General features: G+C 35.2%; 1 protein-coding gene across 7 annotated transcripts in view; it reads left to right on the top strand.

Moving 5' to 3' along the window:
• The window catches only part of LOC129750133 (protein enabled), a 168,352-nt gene that overhangs the window by 47,062 nt on the left and 99,330 nt on the right, over positions 1 to 21,960 (top strand). For all 7 annotated transcript variants that reach the window (XM_055745363.1, XM_055745369.1, XM_055745368.1 and 4 more), the window contains exon 4: positions 8,391 to 8,767. In XM_055745363.1, coding sequence (XP_055601338.1) covers positions 8,391 to 8,767 — 377 coding nt within the window. The remainder of the gene's footprint in view (positions 1 to 8,390; positions 8,768 to 21,960) is intronic.

Below are 21,960 nucleotides of genomic sequence, written 5' to 3'. Positions count from 1 at the left end.
ATCACCAGAATTTCAAAGTAGTTTAGAGATCCATACTGTCTAAGATCTCTGTACTATTCCTTAGTGCGATCCGGCCTCGAAACAGCTTCTGTCGTCTGGAGCCCTTATACGACATATTGGACGAAACGTATCGAAGCAGATCAATCTAGATTCGTCAAATTTGCCTTGCGACATTTACCTTGGAACAATCCCGAGGCACTTCCGGACTACAAACATCGCTGCTTGCTGATTGGAATGGGAACGCTAGCTGAAAGGCGCATAATTGCACGAGCTGTCTTCGTGAAGAAACTCATCGAGGGCAACATTGATTGTCCAGCGTTGTTGCAGCAAATTAACTTGAGCATCAGATCCCGGCTCTTCAGAGGAAGTGAATTCCTGCGAATTGGATTCCAGCGGACTAATTACGGCCAACAAGAATCACTCCGTGCCATGTTCAAAGTGTTTAACAATTTTTATAACCAATTCGAATTTCATATGTCAACTAATGTGTTTAAGACAAAAATTAGGAAAAGCGGTCAGTTAACTAACCTAATGATTATTTGATTGATGAAAGTTTTGTTAGTATAATGTACAGCTTAGATGTAGTTTTAAAATTCATGTCGACAATATTGTCCGATGGAATACAAATACAAATAGAAATACAAATACAAATACAAATATATTTCCAGCCGTGCCCCCGTTAGCAGGGGGGGGGGGAGGGTAGTATCCTTAGTATCCTCTACTTTATTACTAAAAATTTTGATTTACATAAAATCGTACTGATATGAAATACTCTTCAAGAAATCAATGTAAGTCTCAATTTTATTTTGTGTTCATTTTGTTTCTAAATACTTAACATTACATTAAAAAACGTTTTTAAAAATTACACAAAGCCACAAAATTTGCATCCTTCGAGGTGCAAAAAATTTTAAAGCTGATTTGGATTTATCTGGGTGCCCTGGATTTAAGTATTAAATTTTTAAATAACTTTCGGAATCATTTAAGAAATTTTTGCATTTCTCTGACAAAACTTAAAAACAAATTGGATTATTTTTATTTTTATTTCATCATCATCATCTTATTGATCACTTTCCAATCTTAAATCTGCCAGTGTAATTGAACATGTTGTATTATTAATATTTATATAAAGTTATTATTTTGAACTTCCGAACTTTTTTATCCTTTTATTTCAATAACTGGATGAATTTTAATATAGAAAAGAGTTTTGTCTGTGACATTGATTACTGGCACTCTTGAAATATAGTTGAATATTTTCTTCCTTCTATCTAATTAAATCAAATTATCAACTATTGAATAAACTTTTCTAAGTTCAAAACGGATTTTTCCCTTATCGAAAATTCACTTTTCAAATCGTAATTTTTTTTAATTAAAGAAATAAAGAAAAGAAATGTAAAATAAGATGATTAATAATAACAATCATTTTATTTTTTCTAACACATTTTAATCATGGTTAATTTATAACCTGATCTGACATTTATTTGAAAATTCAGTTTTTTTAAGTTAATGTTAAATTTTATATATCCTATTTCATTTTAATTTATAAAAAATAATTTATGTCCGAAGCTTTGAATTCAAATTTGAAAACTAGACTGCTTAGAATTTATCTTCAAGCAAATTTCTAGTACAAAATCAATGTCTTACCGGAAATAGCATTGATTTAAAACATTCATTATGAGTTGTTTTGAAAATTTTAATTTATTTTATCAGGAAAATTTATTAATTTCTTTGAGTTTGTGTGATAATCATAAGTACGAAAATGGTTTAGAAATCATTTTTTCTTTTTATTGTTTATTTGTGGTATTGTTATTATTTTTGGCTAAATTTGAATTTCGAAAACCCCTCCCATGGGCAAGTCCTTCGCCCGGGCCTTTCATCAATAATTTATCATTTTTAAAACCCTGTGAAAAAAATTAAAATAAAATTTATATTTTTCAAATAATGCAATTTTGAAAATGAATTCAGATCTGATTTTATAAAAGTGGTTTCATCTGTTTTGTGTTTTTGGGAAATTTTGATTTTTAATTTCAAATCTGAATTCTGCATTTTAAACCTGAATAAAAATTCCGAAAAACGATTTCTGAATCTAAATTCCAAACAAAAATTCCCAATAATTAAAAATCGAAAAGGGCAAAATCCTTAACCACAAATCTCTTATTTGAAGTATGAGTTTTTGATTGTCTATATGAATTCTTTCTTTAAGCATTTATTCGTAATTCAACAAGAGAATCTGAATGAAAATTTCGAATGACATAACTCTGATATTTCAAATCTCGATCATCTTTATGGAACTCTTATAAGTATCAATTCTGCATAAGAATTAAGAGTTAAAATTTCAAATCCAAATCTAAAAAACTTATTTGTAATTTTAAATATTTTCTTTCAATATTCCGGTATGATGAGTTTCGTAAAAGAAAAATTAATTTAATTTTAGTTGCAAATTCAAAACTAAGATTCGAATCAGAATTTTGTGCCAATGATGAACCGAACTGAAAATCAAGAATAATAAACTGGGTAGGATACTGATTCCAGAATCAGGAAACAAATTTTGGAATCAGAACTTCGGAAATTGGAATCAGAACGGAAATGATTCAAAACTTAGCTTAACAGATATTTTTCCGCACTGATCCGGGCGTCTATTTTATCTTAAAATCTTGTAAAATCTGGGCATTCGATTTCTAAGTTTACAACCCAAAATCTGGCCAATATCAAGGCCAGTTTGGGACTTTTTCAATTAAAATCAAGAAGAAAAAAGCTCGAAACATTGTTTTTTTTTATCGAATCACATAAATTAGTTTATTGAGATGAAACTTGCTCAAAAAATTGTTTTGGACGTAAAATATATGAATGTGATCACGCAATTCAAATTTTTCTTTGATTTTGCAAATAAAGTGAAAATATTCGGGAAAAATCCGGGCAATCTTGAAACCTTAGTGAGTCTAATCTTATTATTCCAATTCTTATTATTCGTATAAAATTCGATATTCGGACTAAGTACATGCACCAACTTCTTTTGTGAATAATTTTTGATAGCGTTTTTCAAACATACTCTTTGAATATCTATTAACAAGTGAGATTTAAAAAAAAAACTATAGTAGAATTGTGCATCCGGGATGAGATTTCGAGGTTTTGGTCTTAGTTCTGTGTCGAGATTGTTACTCTTGATTCACTTAAGTCGTTCATTAAAATTTGATAAAGATTAAAAATTTTGAGTTCAAAGAAGAATATTTTGCTTGACATTGTTGGACTCTCTAAGAAGGCGAGGGGGTGTTTAACCCCCAAAACCCCCCGTTCCTACGGCCATGCATTTATGGCTTATGTCCGTCCTTTTCATTAACTTTCATGTTTCTGTCAAATTTTTCATAAATTTGATTATTTTCAGGTACGAAATGTACCAAGACAGAAGCATAAGATCTGATTTGAAATAGAGCAACATATCCTTGTGTAACCGGTCAGTTCGGAACCTTAAACATCACCAATTTGACCGTAAGTAGCGGTAAGACCAGAGTTGCCAATATGCCTGATTCTTTGAAGCCCATCCTGATAATCTGAAGAGCCTCCGTTTTCCAGATTTTTGGAAATAAGCCTGATTTTGCCTAATTTAGTAATTTTCATGGCAAACTATATGTCTCAATAAACAGAATCAAGAAGAATGTACATTTTGAATTCTAATCCGATTGTCAACATGACACTTTTGCAAGTTTGGAGACTTGTAAATTCCTTCAGGCGCACCCAAATAACAAAAATTCTTTTGGAATCTCCTATGAATTCATGAAACGCTCCCTGAGAGCCCTGACAAAATAACACCCTTCAGGAATCATTAGTGCCAATGCCAATTTAACACTCTTCACCCAAAATCGCTGTTTCTTGCTTGTTTCTTAACGATACAAATTGTACATAATTTATAGATTTGGAAAACTTGTAACGTAACTCAATTATGATACTCAGACAATATTCAGCTACAAACACTTGTGTTTATGTTATTCAAAAGAAGTAAAACATCTTCAAAACATGCTTCGGAAAAAAGACTCTTGATCACTTATCAATTGCTAAAAAAATGTACTTAGTGCCTAAGAAAGCTGATGTTAAGAACTGTATGTTGAACATAAGGAAGCCTTTTTTATTAATTTTTTCTAGATTATGGTCACAAAAAAATTCAAAGAAAAGATTTAAAACCGTTCTTTTCAACTTATCAAAAACCAAAATTGTTTCAGTCACTGCAAATTAAAAACTGAACAGAGGATTAGAAAGTTGAAGTAATTTTACACTTTTTTCTATTTCTCAAAATACGAAGCTCAGTTGTTTGACGAATTTTCAAAGGTAGGTGTATTTTTTAACTTTTTGTCATTCTGCATTTTCTCTAATTATTAATCTCTAATTAATCAATTCTAGTGAACTAATCAAATTTGCGCTGCGATGTTTCACAAAATAGGTCATCATTTGAAGCGAAATTTCCGTTAATTTGACGTATCCTGATTTTTATTTCAAGAGTCCCTGATTCAAAAAAAAAAAAAAAAAAAATTTTGGCAAATGTTGGTGCAATTGGCTAATGCGTCGTTGTACTGAAGTCCCATCGGAGAGTCGTTGTATCTTTTTCGAGAAAATTATACTCATCACATATGTTCTCCCTTTTCTTTAACCCTCATGTCTCTCTAAAATTTTCCATCACCTTGAAAATTTAACATATATCGTTACCAAATACCTTCCCGTGCCAAATTTCATTCCTTTTATTTGAGTAGTTCTCAAGTTGTTACAGGAAAACTGTATTGCGCCTCTTCTCCTCTGCGTAGGAACTCACTGGAAGTAGGGTGGTATCTTATATAATGATAAAATTATTTTTCCTATCCAAATACTTCCTCATGTCAAATTTGGTTGCATTTATTAGATAAGTTCTTAGGTAATCCAAATAATAAATTGTATGAGAGCCTTCTTCCTTTTTATATCTCCAAAGAGAGATAGGAGGGGTCTCAAATAATTATATAACCATTTGTCGTATCCAAATGCCCACCCATGCCATATTTGGTCCCGTTTGCTCGATTTGTTCTCGAGTATTGCAAAAAACAAGCCTCTCTCCTCTCTTCCTATCCACTGCAAGAAAAATGGGTTACCAATTATCTATTTACAGAAATATTGCTAATACTCGAATACTATCCCATGCCAAGTTTGGTCACATTTGCTTGATTAGTTCCTCAGTTAAACTAAAAATTGTCAGAAAGCCCCCACTTCTTACTTTCTGTCTTCCCACTGAAAGGAGGGAGAAGTAGGGAAGATAAGGGCATAACAAACACCCGTTGCATATTAAGCACTTCTCTTTTCCACGAAAGTACGAATTTTCTCAAATAACTTTTCATGAGGAACAGTTTTGTAGTTATAGCATTATTTTTTCAGCAAAAAATAATTCTCCTTATAATCTTTCCAGAAATATTTTAAAAAACCCAATAAGGTTCTCAAGTGACGAAAATATAATTTTGAGCATCGGAAAATAAGATCTTATGAGCGTTAAATCATCTTAATCTACAAATTACGCACTGCAACATGATGTACACATTGTTTCTCAATTTTTGATTTTGCACTATAATCAATTTTTAAACGCATTTTTACTTTAACTTGTTTACTCGGGGCGTATAAAGCAAAAAAGAAAAAAAATACAACAAGAAAATACGGTTCAAAAATTGACACTTGGCCAAAAGTACGAACGCGGAATAGATAAAATGTGAAAAGTGAAAAAATCGACAAGTAGCAACTATTCGCAGCGAGAATCTGAAAAATGGCAACGTCGCTAGAACTGTTCTCGCATAAGGAAAGCTCGTTACTCGTATTCAAAGTCCTACGACAAATTTTCTTTTTTTTATTAATTCTCGAGTTATATGATACACTGTAAGAGAGTCCCGTACCCCAAGTAACAATTTTGACTGTATTATGATCAGCACAACTTCGTTAGAGCTTAAGCATTAATCTTCATTAAAAGCTAAACCGCACACACACAGAAAGAGTACTATATATTCCGTTACTGAGATTCGATCCCATGACCTCTGGCTTAGAACGCTATCCTCTAAGTCAGGGTCGGCGGAAAATAGCTAAAATTTGACGTTTTTCTCTCGCAAGCCAACAAGTTTCACGCGTAGGATGAGTTCCTTATTTCTTTAAATGGAGGGATACGTTGGGAATGACCGGAGGAATGAAACCATGGGTTGAGTTCGAATTTCGTTATCTTGCGCCATCTTGAAATCCGAGATGACCGCTACCGCTTAATTTTAAAATATTTTAAAGGACTTGAAGTAGCATGAAACCCCCACAAATAGGGGATTGGATTAAAGAGCCTAACCATAAAAAGTCAAATTTCGCTATCTGACGCGATCTTGAAATCCAAGATGGCGGCTTCCGTTGAACTTTAAACTGCTGAAAATGACTCAAAATCGTATGAAACCTTCAAAATATGGGTATTTTGTGAAATAGATAAACAAGAAGAACTCGAATTACGTTATTTCGTTATTCAAGTTGGCGGTTTACGCTGAACTTTAAAATGCTGTTAATCTCTGGAAATGGCATGGACGCCGCACTATATTGGTATTGGGTGAAAGGGCTAAACTAGAAGAAGTCGAATTTCTCTTTCCGACACCATCATGAAATCCAAGATGGCGGCTTCCGCTTAAGTTTAAAATGCTGTACATGACTGAAAATCACACGAAACCCTTACAATATTGGTATTAGGTGAAATGGCTAAACTAGAAGAAACCAAATTTCGCTATCTGACGCCATCTATGGCATCCAAGATGGCAGCTTTCGTTTAACTTTAAAATATTGTAGGGCGAAAGAGCTAAACCAGAAGAAGTCGAATTTCGCTTTCAAACGCCATCTATAAATCCAAGATGGCGGCTCCTAATAAACTTTAAAATGCTGTAAACGACGAAAAATTACATGAAACCCCCACAATTTGACAGGTGGCAACTAAAATTTTGGAATTTCTCTTTCGAGCTGTGAATAAAGTCAAGTGTACTTGAAAAAGTTTTGATTTATTGGAATTAGAGGTACATTGTCCATTGTTGAAAAAAAATTAGTGAACAGTTGAAAACGGTCCATACTCGGCTGTTCGACGAAGCTTCCGTTTGAAGAACAGAAGCGTTATACGGCCTTCATGTCAACTTTGTGAATACATCTCTTGATGTACCAATCAATTGTTTGCAGTTCTTGGGTTCCATTTATTTTTGTACACCAATGAACTCCAAGTTCCGAAAAAAATTTCGATTGGGCGACACTGAGGCAGATTTGTCAGGTTGTGGTTCTTGGGTAGAAATGGGATCGAATCTGTGTTCAGGAAGAATTGTGTTTTTTTGGCATAAGGCGATAACGCTTTATCCGGCCAAAATACGTATTGTCCATCTGCATGCAGCCTGTTTGAACCACGGCTTAGAAATACTTTTCTCGGAAATGGCGATGTAAAGCATCATTTTCTGTTCAAACTTATGTTTACAATTGTGTTTAATGCTCGAAGATATAGTAGAACTATCCTTGAAATAGTATCGATCGTTTCCGAGGATGTGCGTCTTCGAAAGAGGGAAGTAACTTTCATCGACCAAAACAAAACATTTTCCGGAATAATTTTTACCATTCAGCGGCATTGGGATTTAAGAGTCGAAATCTGATCCTCAGTGTATTCTGGGGATCTCGTCTTCTTTCGGCACTTAATTCCTACTTTTTCCAATGTCTTGCCAACGTTTTGGTGAGAACAATTTAACTTTTTGGCGGCATCCCGTTGGCTCAGTGAACCCTCGTTGTTGAAGGCACGAGAACGAGAACGAAGTCCTTTTGCATCCATAATTTTCGCTGGTCTGCCCACCACCTTGGTAGCAAGTAATTGTTCGAGATTATAGAATACGGTATACAGTAGAAGTCGCCACATTTTCACTTTTTAAATGTTGTACTGTATACTTTTTGCCAAGATTTTGATGCAGTTCGTAGAGCTGTACAACGCGCTCGCGAAACGCATCTTGTTTCGACGGCTTTTTGAGTGAAACTGGAAAAGCTAACACATACACACTCTCATGTATCTCTGAGTTCGTTTATGTTTGAGTATTGGGACCTCGAAAAAATTCCAACATTTTAGTTGCCTTCCGTTAGAAACCAGTGGGAAAGTAGAGTCCATTAGGTCCGGCAAGGAACGTTTTTCAGGATTCAATGGCATCTAGAGCCAGCACCGGATGAATGCAATCGTTTACTTTATAGAATGAAAGCAGATTTGAGTTCAGAAAGAACGTATCCGTTTAGAGTTCGTAACAAAGTGTCATTGATAAAAATATAAGATCGATTATCGATACATCCTTCTGCCTAGCACTATTAAGGTATTGAAGTCGAACATTTCACTCACCGAGCATATTTCACCTCTCTCATTTCAGATCCTCAGCGGCCGGGTTCCGCCGCCGATGCAAACCAACCCGAACCAGCAGAACCAAATGGCCTACGAGGAGGACATGGGCTATCGCACAATGACACGGGAAGATGCGGCCATCATGCAGCAACAACAGCAGCTTACCAACCAAGTGCCATCGCAGCAGCAGCAGCAACAGCAGCAACCTCCTTCGCAACCACCGCTGGTCGGTGGTGGTCCGCCGGGCATTTTGTCCCCGCAAACGCCAACCGCCGGAAGCATTCCGCCGGGCGGGGGCCAAAGCCAAGTGGTGGGCCCCGGAAATGGCGGAGGAGGAATTCCAGTTCCGCCGGCCATGAACCAGCAGCAGCAACAACAGCAACAAACGCATCATCGTACTAATAGGTGAGTGCTGTTTTTGTTTTTTGTTATTGAAAAAATGCACGAGACACATTGCTGCAGATTCGAGTTAGATCAGGTAATGATCCGATTTCAGTTCAAGAACACCACATCTTAGAACGGAACATGTTGAACGGAGAAGGAGAATAACCTGTGAAGGACGTATCAGTTCGTCCAGACGACAAGATGATTTCGAAAACACTTGTAAAGGGAAGAAAGGAACTATCATTTTCCGCTATCACCAGAAGCGTCAGTTAGGCTGCCCCAAATGGGCGCCGTTTGAGGAAGTGTGAATGGGCTAAGCTACAGGACTCTCGGAGAGATGCATTTTATCACTCCGGTATCACCATCATCGTCGGCTGGGTTTTAATCTTTTTTTAAAAATTGTTATTGCAGCGGCAATGAAGCGTTGCAGCTCCGCGCGCTGTCCAAGCAAAGTAGCGGGGCATCATTATCAACGCCATCAGCGAACGACCGCTGCTCGATTGCTCCACAATACGTGTTTCATGTACTTACTCACTTACTTACCTCGGATGGTGAACAGAATGAGAGAGCACTTTGGTACGGTACACTAGGTTGCACAAATTGTATACATAATCATGTCACATGGAGAGCGCCATCATTCGGCACTCTTGTGATATTGAGATTCTTTCGGCTGAACAGTGAAGATTTGAAAACAAAAAGTAATTTGCCCAGATTTACTTGTTAAATTTTAGTTTTTCGAACAAAATACTTGAATTTTTGCAGAAGATCTTAAAAGGTTAGGGATAAGAAATCGAACATTAGTTCCAAATTCAACCCTTTTCAAGCTTTTGACCCATTGTGGCAGCATGTGATAAAACTTGCCAACCACTGCACTACCGTATGATTATCGTTCAATGTGTGGCAAGTTGTTAGCTGACCGGGAAAGTTTTTTTTCTTCTCTGCATTTTATCAACAGTGTAATTTGTTTCTCATTATGATCGTATTGTTGTTTCCACCACCCTCCGGCTGCAGTTTGCTGTCAGCAACTGTTGCGAAGCATATTTCACAAGCTTTAGTTTTTTTTTGAGTGTAGTAATACGTAAAATTTGATTCAAAGATATCCCAAGTAACACAGATTAAGCCAACTAGCATTTGAAAATTTTATAATGGCATTTTATATGCAACTGTTTTATTATGGTTTATAATTATGATGAAAAATGTTTAGATTCTTGATTCAACCATTTGTTTTCAGGTAGTTCTGAAAAGGTGAATAAAGTTTTATTAAATACACAGTTTATAACCTGAGCTGTTCGGGTCAATATGACCCGAAGCGCTCATTTTAAACAACTTTATCATCATTCCAATATACTGAAGAATTGTGTATTTTGACAGACCAATTATGTTCTATTAAAATAATGATCAAATTAACGGCAAAATATTAAAATTTGAGTTTTGAAAATCGGTTCATTGGGAAATGAAATACAGCTAAGCAAAGCTAAAATTGGATGTCGTTTTTGAAAGTAATTTTTTTTTACCGGAAGATCTCAGATAGCGGTCAAAACTTTCATTGGACTCCAACATGTCTATACATTGTCGGATAGATGGATTCTTGCAGGGTGGCCAGCGAACAGGGAAAACCGGGAAAAAACCGGGAATTTAAAGTGGAACCGGGAAAACCGGGAAAAAACATGGAATTTCAAATAAAAAACGGGAAAATTATTTATGGATTATTTTTTCCAATATATAATAAACCTATCAAATCCAAAAGTTCCACCATTTCATCATGACGAAACATTTTCTCTGAAGCTTTACTATCCATAGTCCTTTATTTCAGGATTGTGAAGCAAGAGTGGGAAAAAGTCGGGATAAATAAGAAAAATATCTGGAAAAGTCGGAGATTTCATTTAAAAAAAAAATAGATTTTTAAACACAGCGCATACATTTGTCGAGCAAATAATCGTCGTAGAAAAAAATGTCAATTATAAACTATTGCTTTGCAAACGCTTAATGTGCACTGCAGTGAATGCTGCTACTTTTTAGTTCTGAGTGATGTGGATTCATACTTTGAAATCAGACCGTTTTCGATTGAATCCACATCTCGAAAACTAAGATTTACTTAAGCTTAACATTTATCTTATGACTGAAATTATTATTCATTCAGAATTTATGATGCTCGAATTTGCATCAGGAGCTCATTTTTTTCAGAAAAACACAATATGCTGAAACAAAATTTGAAAAAATAGCAGAAATCTATCAAACACATTTAAACTGGGAGAGTTATTTTGAAGATTCTGACAAAAATATTGAATTAATTATGAAAAAAAATCAATTGTAATAGAACGTTAAAAGAGAGTCATGAATTTAGTTATTCATCCTAACTCGGTCAATTAATTTTCTGAATAGCTATTTTTTACAGAGATCTTATGATCAAATGCTGTTTTTTAAATAAATTGAAAATATTTTTGACGTGATTTAACTTATTTTCAATTAAGCTTACAGTACCTTTATCAAAGTAAAAAAATAATCATAACCAAACTACAAGTTATCATGTGATTGATAATATATTTAAAAAAAATCTAATTTGTTTGTTTGTAATAATACCCTCAAAATTGTCAAAAACTATCAAAACGTGAGTTCAAAAAACAGACATCAAATTTCTGACAAACGACATAACCTCGAAGTACTTATCTTATTCGGTTTCGAAAATATTTTCTTCTGTTTAACTTTCAATTTAAACTTTTGAAAATTGAGAATTTTCCTATGCAGGAAAAATTCCAGAAACAAAAAAATAAAAGGGGATGCCCAATTTATTTGGTTAATTAGTAAACGCACAGAAGGCCGAAAGGTGTAAAAAACTACCAAATTTGTGTATGATTCCTGTAAACTTTTTTCACTCAAACCTTTAGGATTTCAAATTGAAAAATAGAATAAAAACATGCATTTTTAGGATAAGACTGGAAATTCAGATAAGGAATTTAGATTAATTTATCAGGATTTAGCTGAATAGATTCAGGCATCTAGAACTCAGCGCATTCTTAAATAGAATGACAATAAAAAAAATGATTCAATATGAGAATCGAAATAAAATTTCACATTCAATAAGGTGTATCGGAATTTGTTTCAAACTTAAAAAAAAAATTAGAATATCAATCAGTAGTCAAGCTATAAACTAAATTTTGATTTCTTATTCCGAAAAAAAAAATAAGCGCCAGAAATTTAAATTGAAATATAAATTATGAATCCAAACTTGAAATAAAGTAATTCAATATAAAATTTATCGCGCATGATTATGTTTCAAATTTCAGAATTCAGAAGCAAGATTTCTACAGTAAAATTCAATATTTCTACTTGAAATTTTAAAAGAATTATATACATGGCATAATATCAAAGCTATAATTTATTTAATCTATATGAAAAAATAAAGCATTTTCCTTTATTATAGACGAAGATGGTGTGAACCACTAAAAAGAAAGTAACAATTTTCGGTTAAGGTTAGAGCAACTTGAATTTTTTTCTTACCGTATTACCATCACCATATTCTGGACAACCTTTGAGTTTCAAAATCAAACTAAAAAAATAAGTCCTCTCATACTTTTACGTTCAACTTGCATAAAGATATTTTCATTTTTGGTCAAAATACCTGATAAACATATTTATTTGCGCATTTTTTTAACAGGGGAAACCATCAAATCTCAATCGTGGAAAGCGGGAAAAAACCGGGAATTTGAAAATGGAAACTCGCTGGCCACCCTGATTCTTGACGATTTCAAATATCAAAGAAACACTTAAATGCAGAAACGCTGTCAGAAGTTATGAGTATTTTAAAAATAAAATTGATTTTTCGGACTTTTTACTTTCCAGTTTCCAGTTTCTGATAACCTGGTAATACATACCGACTTTTTTATGAAATGTTGAGTAATTAGAATAAATTACCTACACAATGAATATATGTAATATCATCAAAATCGATTAACATTTTCAGCCAGGAGAACGAAATCAAACTTCAACTCAAATTTCCTCGAAACGGATATTTTGCGAACGGCTTTGGAAGGTTAAGTTATGAAGAGTTAGGAATGCTCTATTAAAACTTCAATAAATATAAACTAAGAAGTTAGTTCCAAGATTTTTATCGCATGTTTCATGGAGGCACGTAGTGCTTGATTTTAAAACCATAATAAAATTAATCATTGATAGCATTTTAATGTTCAGTGAAAGCCGCCAAATTGGATTTCAAGATGGCGTCAGATAGCGAAATTCAACTTATTCTAGTTTAGCCAGAGTGGCCAGCGGGTTTTCATTTTCAAATTCCTGGTATTTCCCCGGTTTTATAATTTTATCATTTTTTCGCTATAAAAATACACCAATAAATATGTTTTTTTTTCTGCAAACAACATCAAAATCATAATTTTGAAAATTATTCTAAAGCTGAAATTTTCTTTTAAAATTCAAATTTTTTTCGATAACTTTTTTGCTTATTTACGATAAAAAGTTACAGTATTCGATAAAGTTGTTCAGCAGAAAATACCCTTTGGAGAATTTATAAATTTTCAGATAACATTTTTGTAGCTATATTTTTATGCAGTTGTTATATACGTTCCATATACATTAAAGAATGATCGTACGAAAGTTGAAAAATAGGTTTTACCTACCAAAGTGGAGGCAATATAAATACATAAATTTCATTTCTTTCTTAAGCGACGAAAACTACACCAATTGGGCCCTATCCGACACCTTATTCGTACCTATCGGAAGAATGCAAGAGAGCGTAAGATTTTGCTCTCTTAGCCTTCAAATCGTTGCCAGTGACAATATTTTCCAGTTCTCTCATTGGTCAATATTGCTCAATTCCCATCTGATTTTTAGCCAAATGTATGCACTGCTGGTTGCAGAGATAAATGGACGATGATTTCCTCACCTGAAGCTCGTGCAGGAGCAAAATCATTTAAAAATTTACAAACATGGCGGACTTTCTGTTATATCCGATTCAAACTGACTTTAGACGACATTTTATACGATCTTTCACTGTGCAGTTGGAATTCCGATTCGCAAAACCATTGTAAACGACTTAAGTCATCATCTCCGATACTATTTCATGTTTGCTGGGTTGGCACAAAAACCATTAACAGGCTTGATTCCACAGAAATTTTTTTTCAATTTTTCGATACAAACCTGAAAGTTTAAATTTACTCATGTAAACGTTACTTAAAAATTCAGCAAAAAAATCATGGATAAGTTTTAAACCAAGAGGAAGCTTTTTAAACCCCAGGATTTGAGAAATTCAAAAATGACCACAAATCGACTCAGTCTACTGCGTGAATGAATAACTGGATCAACCTTATTACGTATTATAAACATTTCATCTTTATTTGCTCATAAAATTTATTTGAATTACGATCGAAATCTTCAAAATTGATCTCCGTACATTCAAAATATTTTCGTAACATTTTTACTATTTTCATGTTTCGATGCGACATAACGTGTTTTTCGAAAAAAAAGAGTATCAGATGAAGTTTTGAACATGATAAATTCTGGACCAGTATCTATCTACATAATATTTTGCGCTTTAGCTCAAAATCCCAATGTTTTAGGAATTTTCTGCTTTAGCTCGCATTTTTCCGATGGAATTTACAGGGTGACAAAAAAGTCCGGTCACACAGGAAAATCTCAATATTCAAAGAATAAGAAGAAAATCTGTATCTGGTTTTCATAGCTTTATTCAGTAACTCATAAAGATATTTCACAGACGATATCTCGGAATTACACCAACTTTGTCTGATCGAACCAGCTTCAGATGTCTCAGAAAGTCGTTGCAAGCGGCGCGCACGTGCTCCATCGGCATCTCGTCCCAGATTTTCGTGATAAGTCGCTTGAATTGTTCCAGATTTTTTATTTTATAGTCGTTCAGCTTCGACATCATGTATCCCCAAACGAAATAATCCAGTGGATTCAGATCCGGAGACGACGGAGGCCATTCATTCTTCGAAACGAAATCGGTCAAGTTTTCCTCACACCACGCCTGAACAACCTTTGCGGTGTGGGATGGGGCACCATCTTGCTGGAAGCAGTGTTAATCGTCTTCAAACAATAGTTCAGCTTGAGGCAGAACATTTTTCTGCAAAACCATGTCCAGGTAGTCCGCTGCGTTGATTTTGACCCCCTTATCGATAAAAATAAGAGGCAGTTTACCTGTCTTGCAAATGGCTCCCCCAATCATCACTGACGTCTTATTTTGGAACCGGAAAAGGTTCAGCTTGTCCGCAGGAGCTTGCTGGAGGCTCACACTTCAAACGCGATCATTTTGGCGATTGACTGTTTGCTCCAAAACGAACAGCTTCTCGTCCGAAAAAATAATCTCGTCATCTGCGCGCCAACCGAGCAACTCCCGCGTTCGTTGGTACCTCTTGTCCTTTGTAGCTTTAGTAACCCCATGAACCACCTGTTTTTTGTACTGTGTAAGTTTCAAATCCTTGCGCTAAAGCAGGCGGATTGATTCTCGGTTCATTTTAAGGTTCCTGGCCAACTTTCGTGCAGATTGGGCGGGATTCCGGCGAATCCGGTCTCGTATAATCTTTTTCAGCCTTGGAGTTCTCACAGACCTTGATCATCCAGATCGTGCCTTGTCCTCGGTGCCTCCGGTCTCTAGGTACCGATTTATGGCCCGGTACACGAATTTCCGGTTGATTTCGAGCGGTTTTAGGTGTTTGAATTTGTGTCCGGGTTTGTACTCTCTCACGTATTCAGCGATAACAGCTGCTTTTAACTCTGCCATGGCTCCCAACAAACAAACTCCACGGAAACGAAACTCGGCCACTTTGTTCAGCAAAGTTAGCCCTTTCATTTGACATATAGATGGCACCAGAGAGATGCAACGTGTAGGCTACAGGCTACCCCAAAAAAGTGTGACCGGAATTTTTTGTCACCCTGTATATTCTTAATTATACCCGCACATCCCGAATGGTTAGCAATACATAGTAAACGCCTATATCTTCTGAGAACAAATAATTAGTCATGATGAAATGAATAAACTTTAAAATTAATTAGATTCGCGATTTTTCCCGGTTTAAATTAGAATTTCCAGATTTTTTTTCCCGGTTTTCCTGGTTCCATTTTCAATTTCTGATTTCCCGGTTTGCTGGCCACCCTGAGCTTAGCGCTTTTATTGTAGAGATTTCATATGATTTTCAGTGGTTAATAACATTTTAAACTTAAGCGGAAGCCGCCATCTTGGATTTTAAGATAGCGTCAGAAAGTGAAATTCGACTTTTTCTAGTTCAGTCCTTCCACCCTATATATTGTGCGGATTTCATGCAATTATCTGTGATAAACAGCATTTAAAGTTCGGCGGAAGCCGCTATCTTACATTTCAAGTTGGCGTAGGACAACAAAATTCGACTCCAACTCATGGTTTCATTCCACCGGTTATTCCCAACAAATGCCTTATTTTTTTCATTTAAAAAGTCTGTTCTCAATTACTGTACTTATGATTAACAACTTAAAAATGAGGAACTCATCCTATGCGTGTAATTGGTTAGCTTGCGAGAGAAACGTCAAATTTTAGCTATTTATATTATATGGCTTTCATAAAACCGTTATAAAACTAATTATCCGTTTATTTGACCTTAATAAAGCTTTTAAGCATTGAATTGACTAACCAACGCCATGTTGGTGGCAAAATCAAAGGGCACAAAATGACATGTTTTATTAAAGCTTTAAAAAAAGCTTTGGTGACCAAAATTCAACAAAATGATTTGATCGAAGATTGAAAAATTGGTCATGATGACGTTTCTAGGAGAAGGCCAAAGAGCCAGATTTTAGCTTCATTAGATTTTTTTGAAGACTAATGCTACAGTCTTAACGATATTTTGCTGACCATAATAAAGCTGAAATTGTTACTTGGGATTGGACGATGGTCAACCGTTCGTGACACTCGCAAAGTGTTTGCTAAATCTATACAAGAACAACTTTTTTCGGTAGAACGTTACTATTCGTTGAAATCCCTCATTATTTTACGTGAAACGATCCTTCAAAGTTGCTTCAGCGAAGAAAGAAAGAATGCCGACGTCCGTGAGTTCGAGCCCAAGAGTAAACATCGATCACAGTTGTACCGGATAAGTTTTTCAATGACTGTCCGCCAACTGCATCGTTGATATAAGTCGCGAATGCCATAAAGATGTTAAAGCGACTACAGTACCGTTCATAATTGTATAGAAATTGGAAGCACGCGCACTGACACTTCGACTTTGAACTTCCATAACTTTTTACTTTGATGATATTTTTTGATCATATTTCCTGCGTAAGATAGATCAACTATCACACTATTATGTCAAAAAATTTAAGCTTTCTAAAGATTGTGTGGCCAGAGATACAGTTATTCTACGAAAATCGGACTTTTTGGACTTTTACTATTCAAACTGCAATATCTCAGAAACTACGCAATGCTTTTTATTGAAATTTTGCAGAGTGACTTTTGAAATATAAAGTTAACATATCTGAAATTTTAGAAAACTTCCATCGAAGGGATCAAAAGTTACGCGAGGTACAATATTTCACGCAAGAACCTAAGAAAGCGATTTCTATAGAAATTTTGACGATTTATGAGATCAATATATTTTCCATCCACAAATCAGTCAAAAAATGATTGATAGAAACAATGAAGAAAAGAAAAAATGCATAAGTGATCCATTTGTGTTTTGAAATCAGAATCTCACAAAATTGTGTCGAGTTTTTGATTGAAATAGATTTACTGGTTGTTGAACAGAAAATATGGCTTTCCTATGGAAACATTCATCCAAAATTCTATAGAAATCTAATTTTTAGGTTCATCCCTGAAATATTGTACATCGCGTAACTTTTGATCCCATCGATCGAACTTTTCTAAAATTTCAGACATGTTAACTTTATATTTCAACAGTAACTCTGCAAAATTTCAATAAAAAACGTTGCGTAATTTCTGAGATATTCCAGTTTAAATAGAAAAGTCCAAAAAGTCCGATTTTCGTAGAATAACTGTATCTCTGGCCACACGATCTTTAGAAAGCTCAAATTTTGTGACATAGTAGTGTGATAGTTGGTCTTTCTTACGCAGAAAATACGATCAAAAAATATCATCAGAGTAAAAAGTTATAGATGATCAAAGTTGAAGTCACAGTTCGCGTGCTTCCAATTTCTATACAATTATGAACGGTACTGTATATAATCGAAACGAAAAATTACAGAAGAACTATAACTTTTTTCATCGAACTCAAAATTGATTTATATCTTTTGTTCAGATCAATTTGAAAATACGCCATCACTACAAAGCACTTGGAAATTATCTAGTGTGTTGACAGAAATTTGTATGATCATTTAAAGTAAATTCTATTGCTATTTGAAAATTTCTTTTTTAGTTTTGTACGAATTTCAACATTTTGAAGCTTGAAAATATAAAATTAAAATTTTAAACTCTTCTCTTACATTACTGTCATTACATCCAAAAATTTACTTGGCAGCCAAACTTTAATTTTGCAATTTTAAAGAAGCCTTGTTTGCTTAAACTGTTTCTTCTGTATTTGATAAGTTTCTTGAGCTACTTTCTGAACTTAAAAAAAAAATGAAGGATGTTCGAAACCAACAACAAAATCACTCTTCAAGTTTTTAATTTATTTTCGAAACAATTTTTTATGTGTGCGACTTTCTACCTTTTCTCAAATTTCGTTCACTCCGCGCTTCTTGAATTCTGTGTTTATGATTATTTTAAAAGGCAAATCTTCGTGTTTAGTAGAGTGGTCATCTGCGCCATTATTCGTTACCACCACCGTGAGGGTTGGGGGTGTTACACTAAATCGAATCCATAAACTGGTACACTGTAAAAGACGGCTGGCTCCCACCATCCGAGACTTGTTCCAGTTTTCGTGTTTTTTTCTCTGCTTTTCGCTGCCTATGGCGGTAACGAAGTTGTATTGAATCTTTAAGCCTGAGAAGAGCAGCTGAAGAAAAAAAAAACACCTTCCTCAATTTAAACGGGCGGCGATGAAGATGCACACACGGCTGTATTCGAGCGAGAAAAGAGAAAAAATGAAACAAATTAATAAATAAAACAATTCGCGTGCCAACAATCTTCCAGCATAGTTATATATTTTAATTTCGCTCCATACGAGCTACTGTTTATAGAGATTTTTTCGGCGGTTCCAGCCGGTTTGTTGTTATTGTCGTTACGATAGTTCTGCCATGATTCGAGCTAATCGAAAATGTACGAAAAAAAGAAAATCAAACCACACGAGAGATATGAATCTTTCGTTCCATGGAGAGGCGTGTGAAAGAGTCGGTACCGCGAAAATGAATCACGGTTTTGTAAGATTCGGTGTTAAACAGTTGTCTACATATCGGCTGTATTGATCTTCGAGAAACCTTGAAGGAGAGAAACATGTGCTCGAAGCATTGTAGATACATAACATAGACACATATCGGCAGATTTTGGCTAGGAAAACTCCGGTTTTGATTTCGTAGTTAGATAGAAGTTGGATAGTATCAGGTTTCGTTGGGTTATGTTTTGTTTTAAGCTTCGTGTCTGATTTTCATTTAACCAAACAACTTTTAAAAATGCAAGCACAGTGATTTTGATTGATAAATGACGAGTCAACAATGTATTTGTTCGTGCCATTGTCTTTCACAATTTTTTTCAAACAGTCTTGCAAGTTGCATCATACCATCAGAAATGGACCTGTTGTTTCTTTGGCCAGCATATGAAACATCTGTATGAAAACGGGCTGATCCATTGAGAAAAAATCCTTGTTTGACTTCAAACCACACGTTCCGGCAAGTCAAGCATAGAATTAAACTTTCCGAATTCGTTGTTGTTAACATGATTTCTGGATAGTACCTACCAAAAAAAAAAAAAACTTGTATAAATATAGTCCACAGATTAGGTCACACTAGATTTTCTTAAAAGGATAGAAATATTTGACAAAATTTAATATGTGTTAGTAATTAAGGCATATGTTGAGGCCATGTTAATTTCTTATTGTTTTTCACTTTTTCCCCAGACCCGAATGTAAAACAAAGAGTCTTAAAATAAAAGAAAAAAAAAGATTAGGCCACAAGATCAAATCATGACAATGGTTTACAAAATATTAACGATGAAACTGAAAGTTGTTAATGATTTTGAATTTGTGTTCCTGGAAACGCTGCAATCGCTTCAACACCGTGCAAGGATAACCGTGTTCATTCTCGGGAAACGTGTTAAAAAACGTGCTAATTCCGAAGCTCTCTATTTTGAGATAATAAGACAAGAAACCTGAGAACTGACACCACCTGAGAATATTTGAGACATGAAACCTGCATCAGAGACCTGAGATATGAGATCTAGGAAATGAGCCCTCCTAAGACATCAGACTTGAGACGTGAGACCTTATACCTAAGACTTACACTCGAGACCTGATACATGAAACCAGAGATGTGAGAAATGAAACGTTTCATGAGAAGTAAGAGCGTTCTGACGTGAGATGTGAGTAGTGAGACGTGAGACGTATCACAGACACAAGAAGTAAGAGAGTCGTGAGAAGAAGTTAGACTTGAAACCTGAAGTGTGAACGTGAGAAATAAGATTTGATGAGAGAGATATGAGAAGTGGGACGTGTGACATGAGAAGTGAAACGTGAGGTAAAAAGCTAGATGTGAGAAGTGAAAAATGACATGTGTAGAAGTGAGCGTGAAAAAAAGACGTCAGAAACGAGACAATAGAAGAGAAACATGAGCAGTGAGAATTGAAAAGTTAGAAATTAGACATGAGAAGTGTGCGTGAGACATTAGACGTGAAAAAGGCAAGTAAGAAATGAGACGCGAGACGTGATACTTGATACAACTGATACGTGTAGAAGTGAGCGTGAGAAAGGAGACGGCAGAAATGAGACATGAGAAGATAAACATGAGCAGTGAGACTTGAGAAGTTAGAAATGAGACATAAAAAGTGTGCGTGAGACATGAGACGTGAGAAAATACAATTGAAAAATTAGACTTGAGGCGTATACTTTATACACCTCATTCGTGTATAAGTGAGCGTGAGAAATGAAACGTCAGCAATGAGACATGAGAAGATAAACATGAGCAGTGGGACCGGAGGAGTTAGGAATGATGAGAAGTGTGCGTGAGACATTAGACGTGAGTAAAGGCAAGAGAGAAATGAGACGTGAGACGTTACACTTGATACCCCAGATGCGTGTAGAAGTAAGCGTGAGAAAAAAGACGTCAGAAATAAGACATGAGAATAGAAACATAAGCAGTGAGACTTGAGAAGTAAGAAATGAGACATGAGAAGTGTGCGTGCGACACGAGACGTGAGAAAATACAAGTGCGAAATGAGACTTGAGACGTGACACTTGATACACCTGATGTGTGTAGAAGTGAGCGTGAGAAATAAGACGTCAGAAATGAGACGTGAGAAGAGAAACATAGTTAGACCGGAGAAGTTAGAAATGAGACATGAGAAGTGTGCGTGAGACATAAGACGTAAGAAAAGACAAGTTAGAAATGAGACGTGAGACGTGACACTTGATACGCCTGATGCGTGTAGAAGTGAGCGTGAGAAATAAGACGTCAGAAATGAGACATGGGAAAAGAAACATAAACAGTGAGACTTGAGAAGTAAGAAATGAGATATGAGAAGTGTATGTGTGACAAGTGACGTGAGAAAAGACAAGTGAGAAATGAGATTTGAGACGTGACACTTGATACGCCAGATAAGTGTAGAAGTGAATGTGAGAAATAAGACGTCGGAAATGAGACATTAGAAGAGAAACATGAGCAGTGAGACCAGAGGAGTTAGGAATGAGACATGAGAAGTTTGCGTGAGACATGAAACGTGTGTGAAGGTAAGTGAGAAATGAGACGTGAGACGTTACACTTGATACACCTGATACGTGTAGAAGTGAGCGTGAGAAATAAGACGTCAGAAATGCGACATGAGAAGAGAATCATCAGCAGTGAGACTTGAGAAGCTAGAAATGAGAAATGACAAGTGAGAAATTAGAAGTGAGACGTGACACTTGATACACCTGATATCATATATATATCATACACCTGATACGTGTAGGAGTGAGTATGTATAAGACGTCAGAAATGGACCGTGAGAAAAGTACCTGAGCAGTGAGATTTAAGAAGTTGGAAATGAGGCATAAAAAGTGTGCGTGAGACATGAGACGTGAGAAAAGACAAGTAAGACACTTCTCACGTTTCACTTCTCACTTCTTATTTCTCACTTC

This window comes from Uranotaenia lowii, chromosome 2 (assembly GCF_029784155.1).
Source record: "Uranotaenia lowii strain MFRU-FL chromosome 2, ASM2978415v1, whole genome shotgun sequence".
Lineage (NCBI taxonomy): Eukaryota > Metazoa > Arthropoda > Insecta > Diptera > Culicidae > Uranotaenia > Uranotaenia lowii.
The sequence above is the reverse complement of the archived record's forward strand: the minus strand, read 5'-3'. Positions and strand labels throughout refer to the sequence as shown.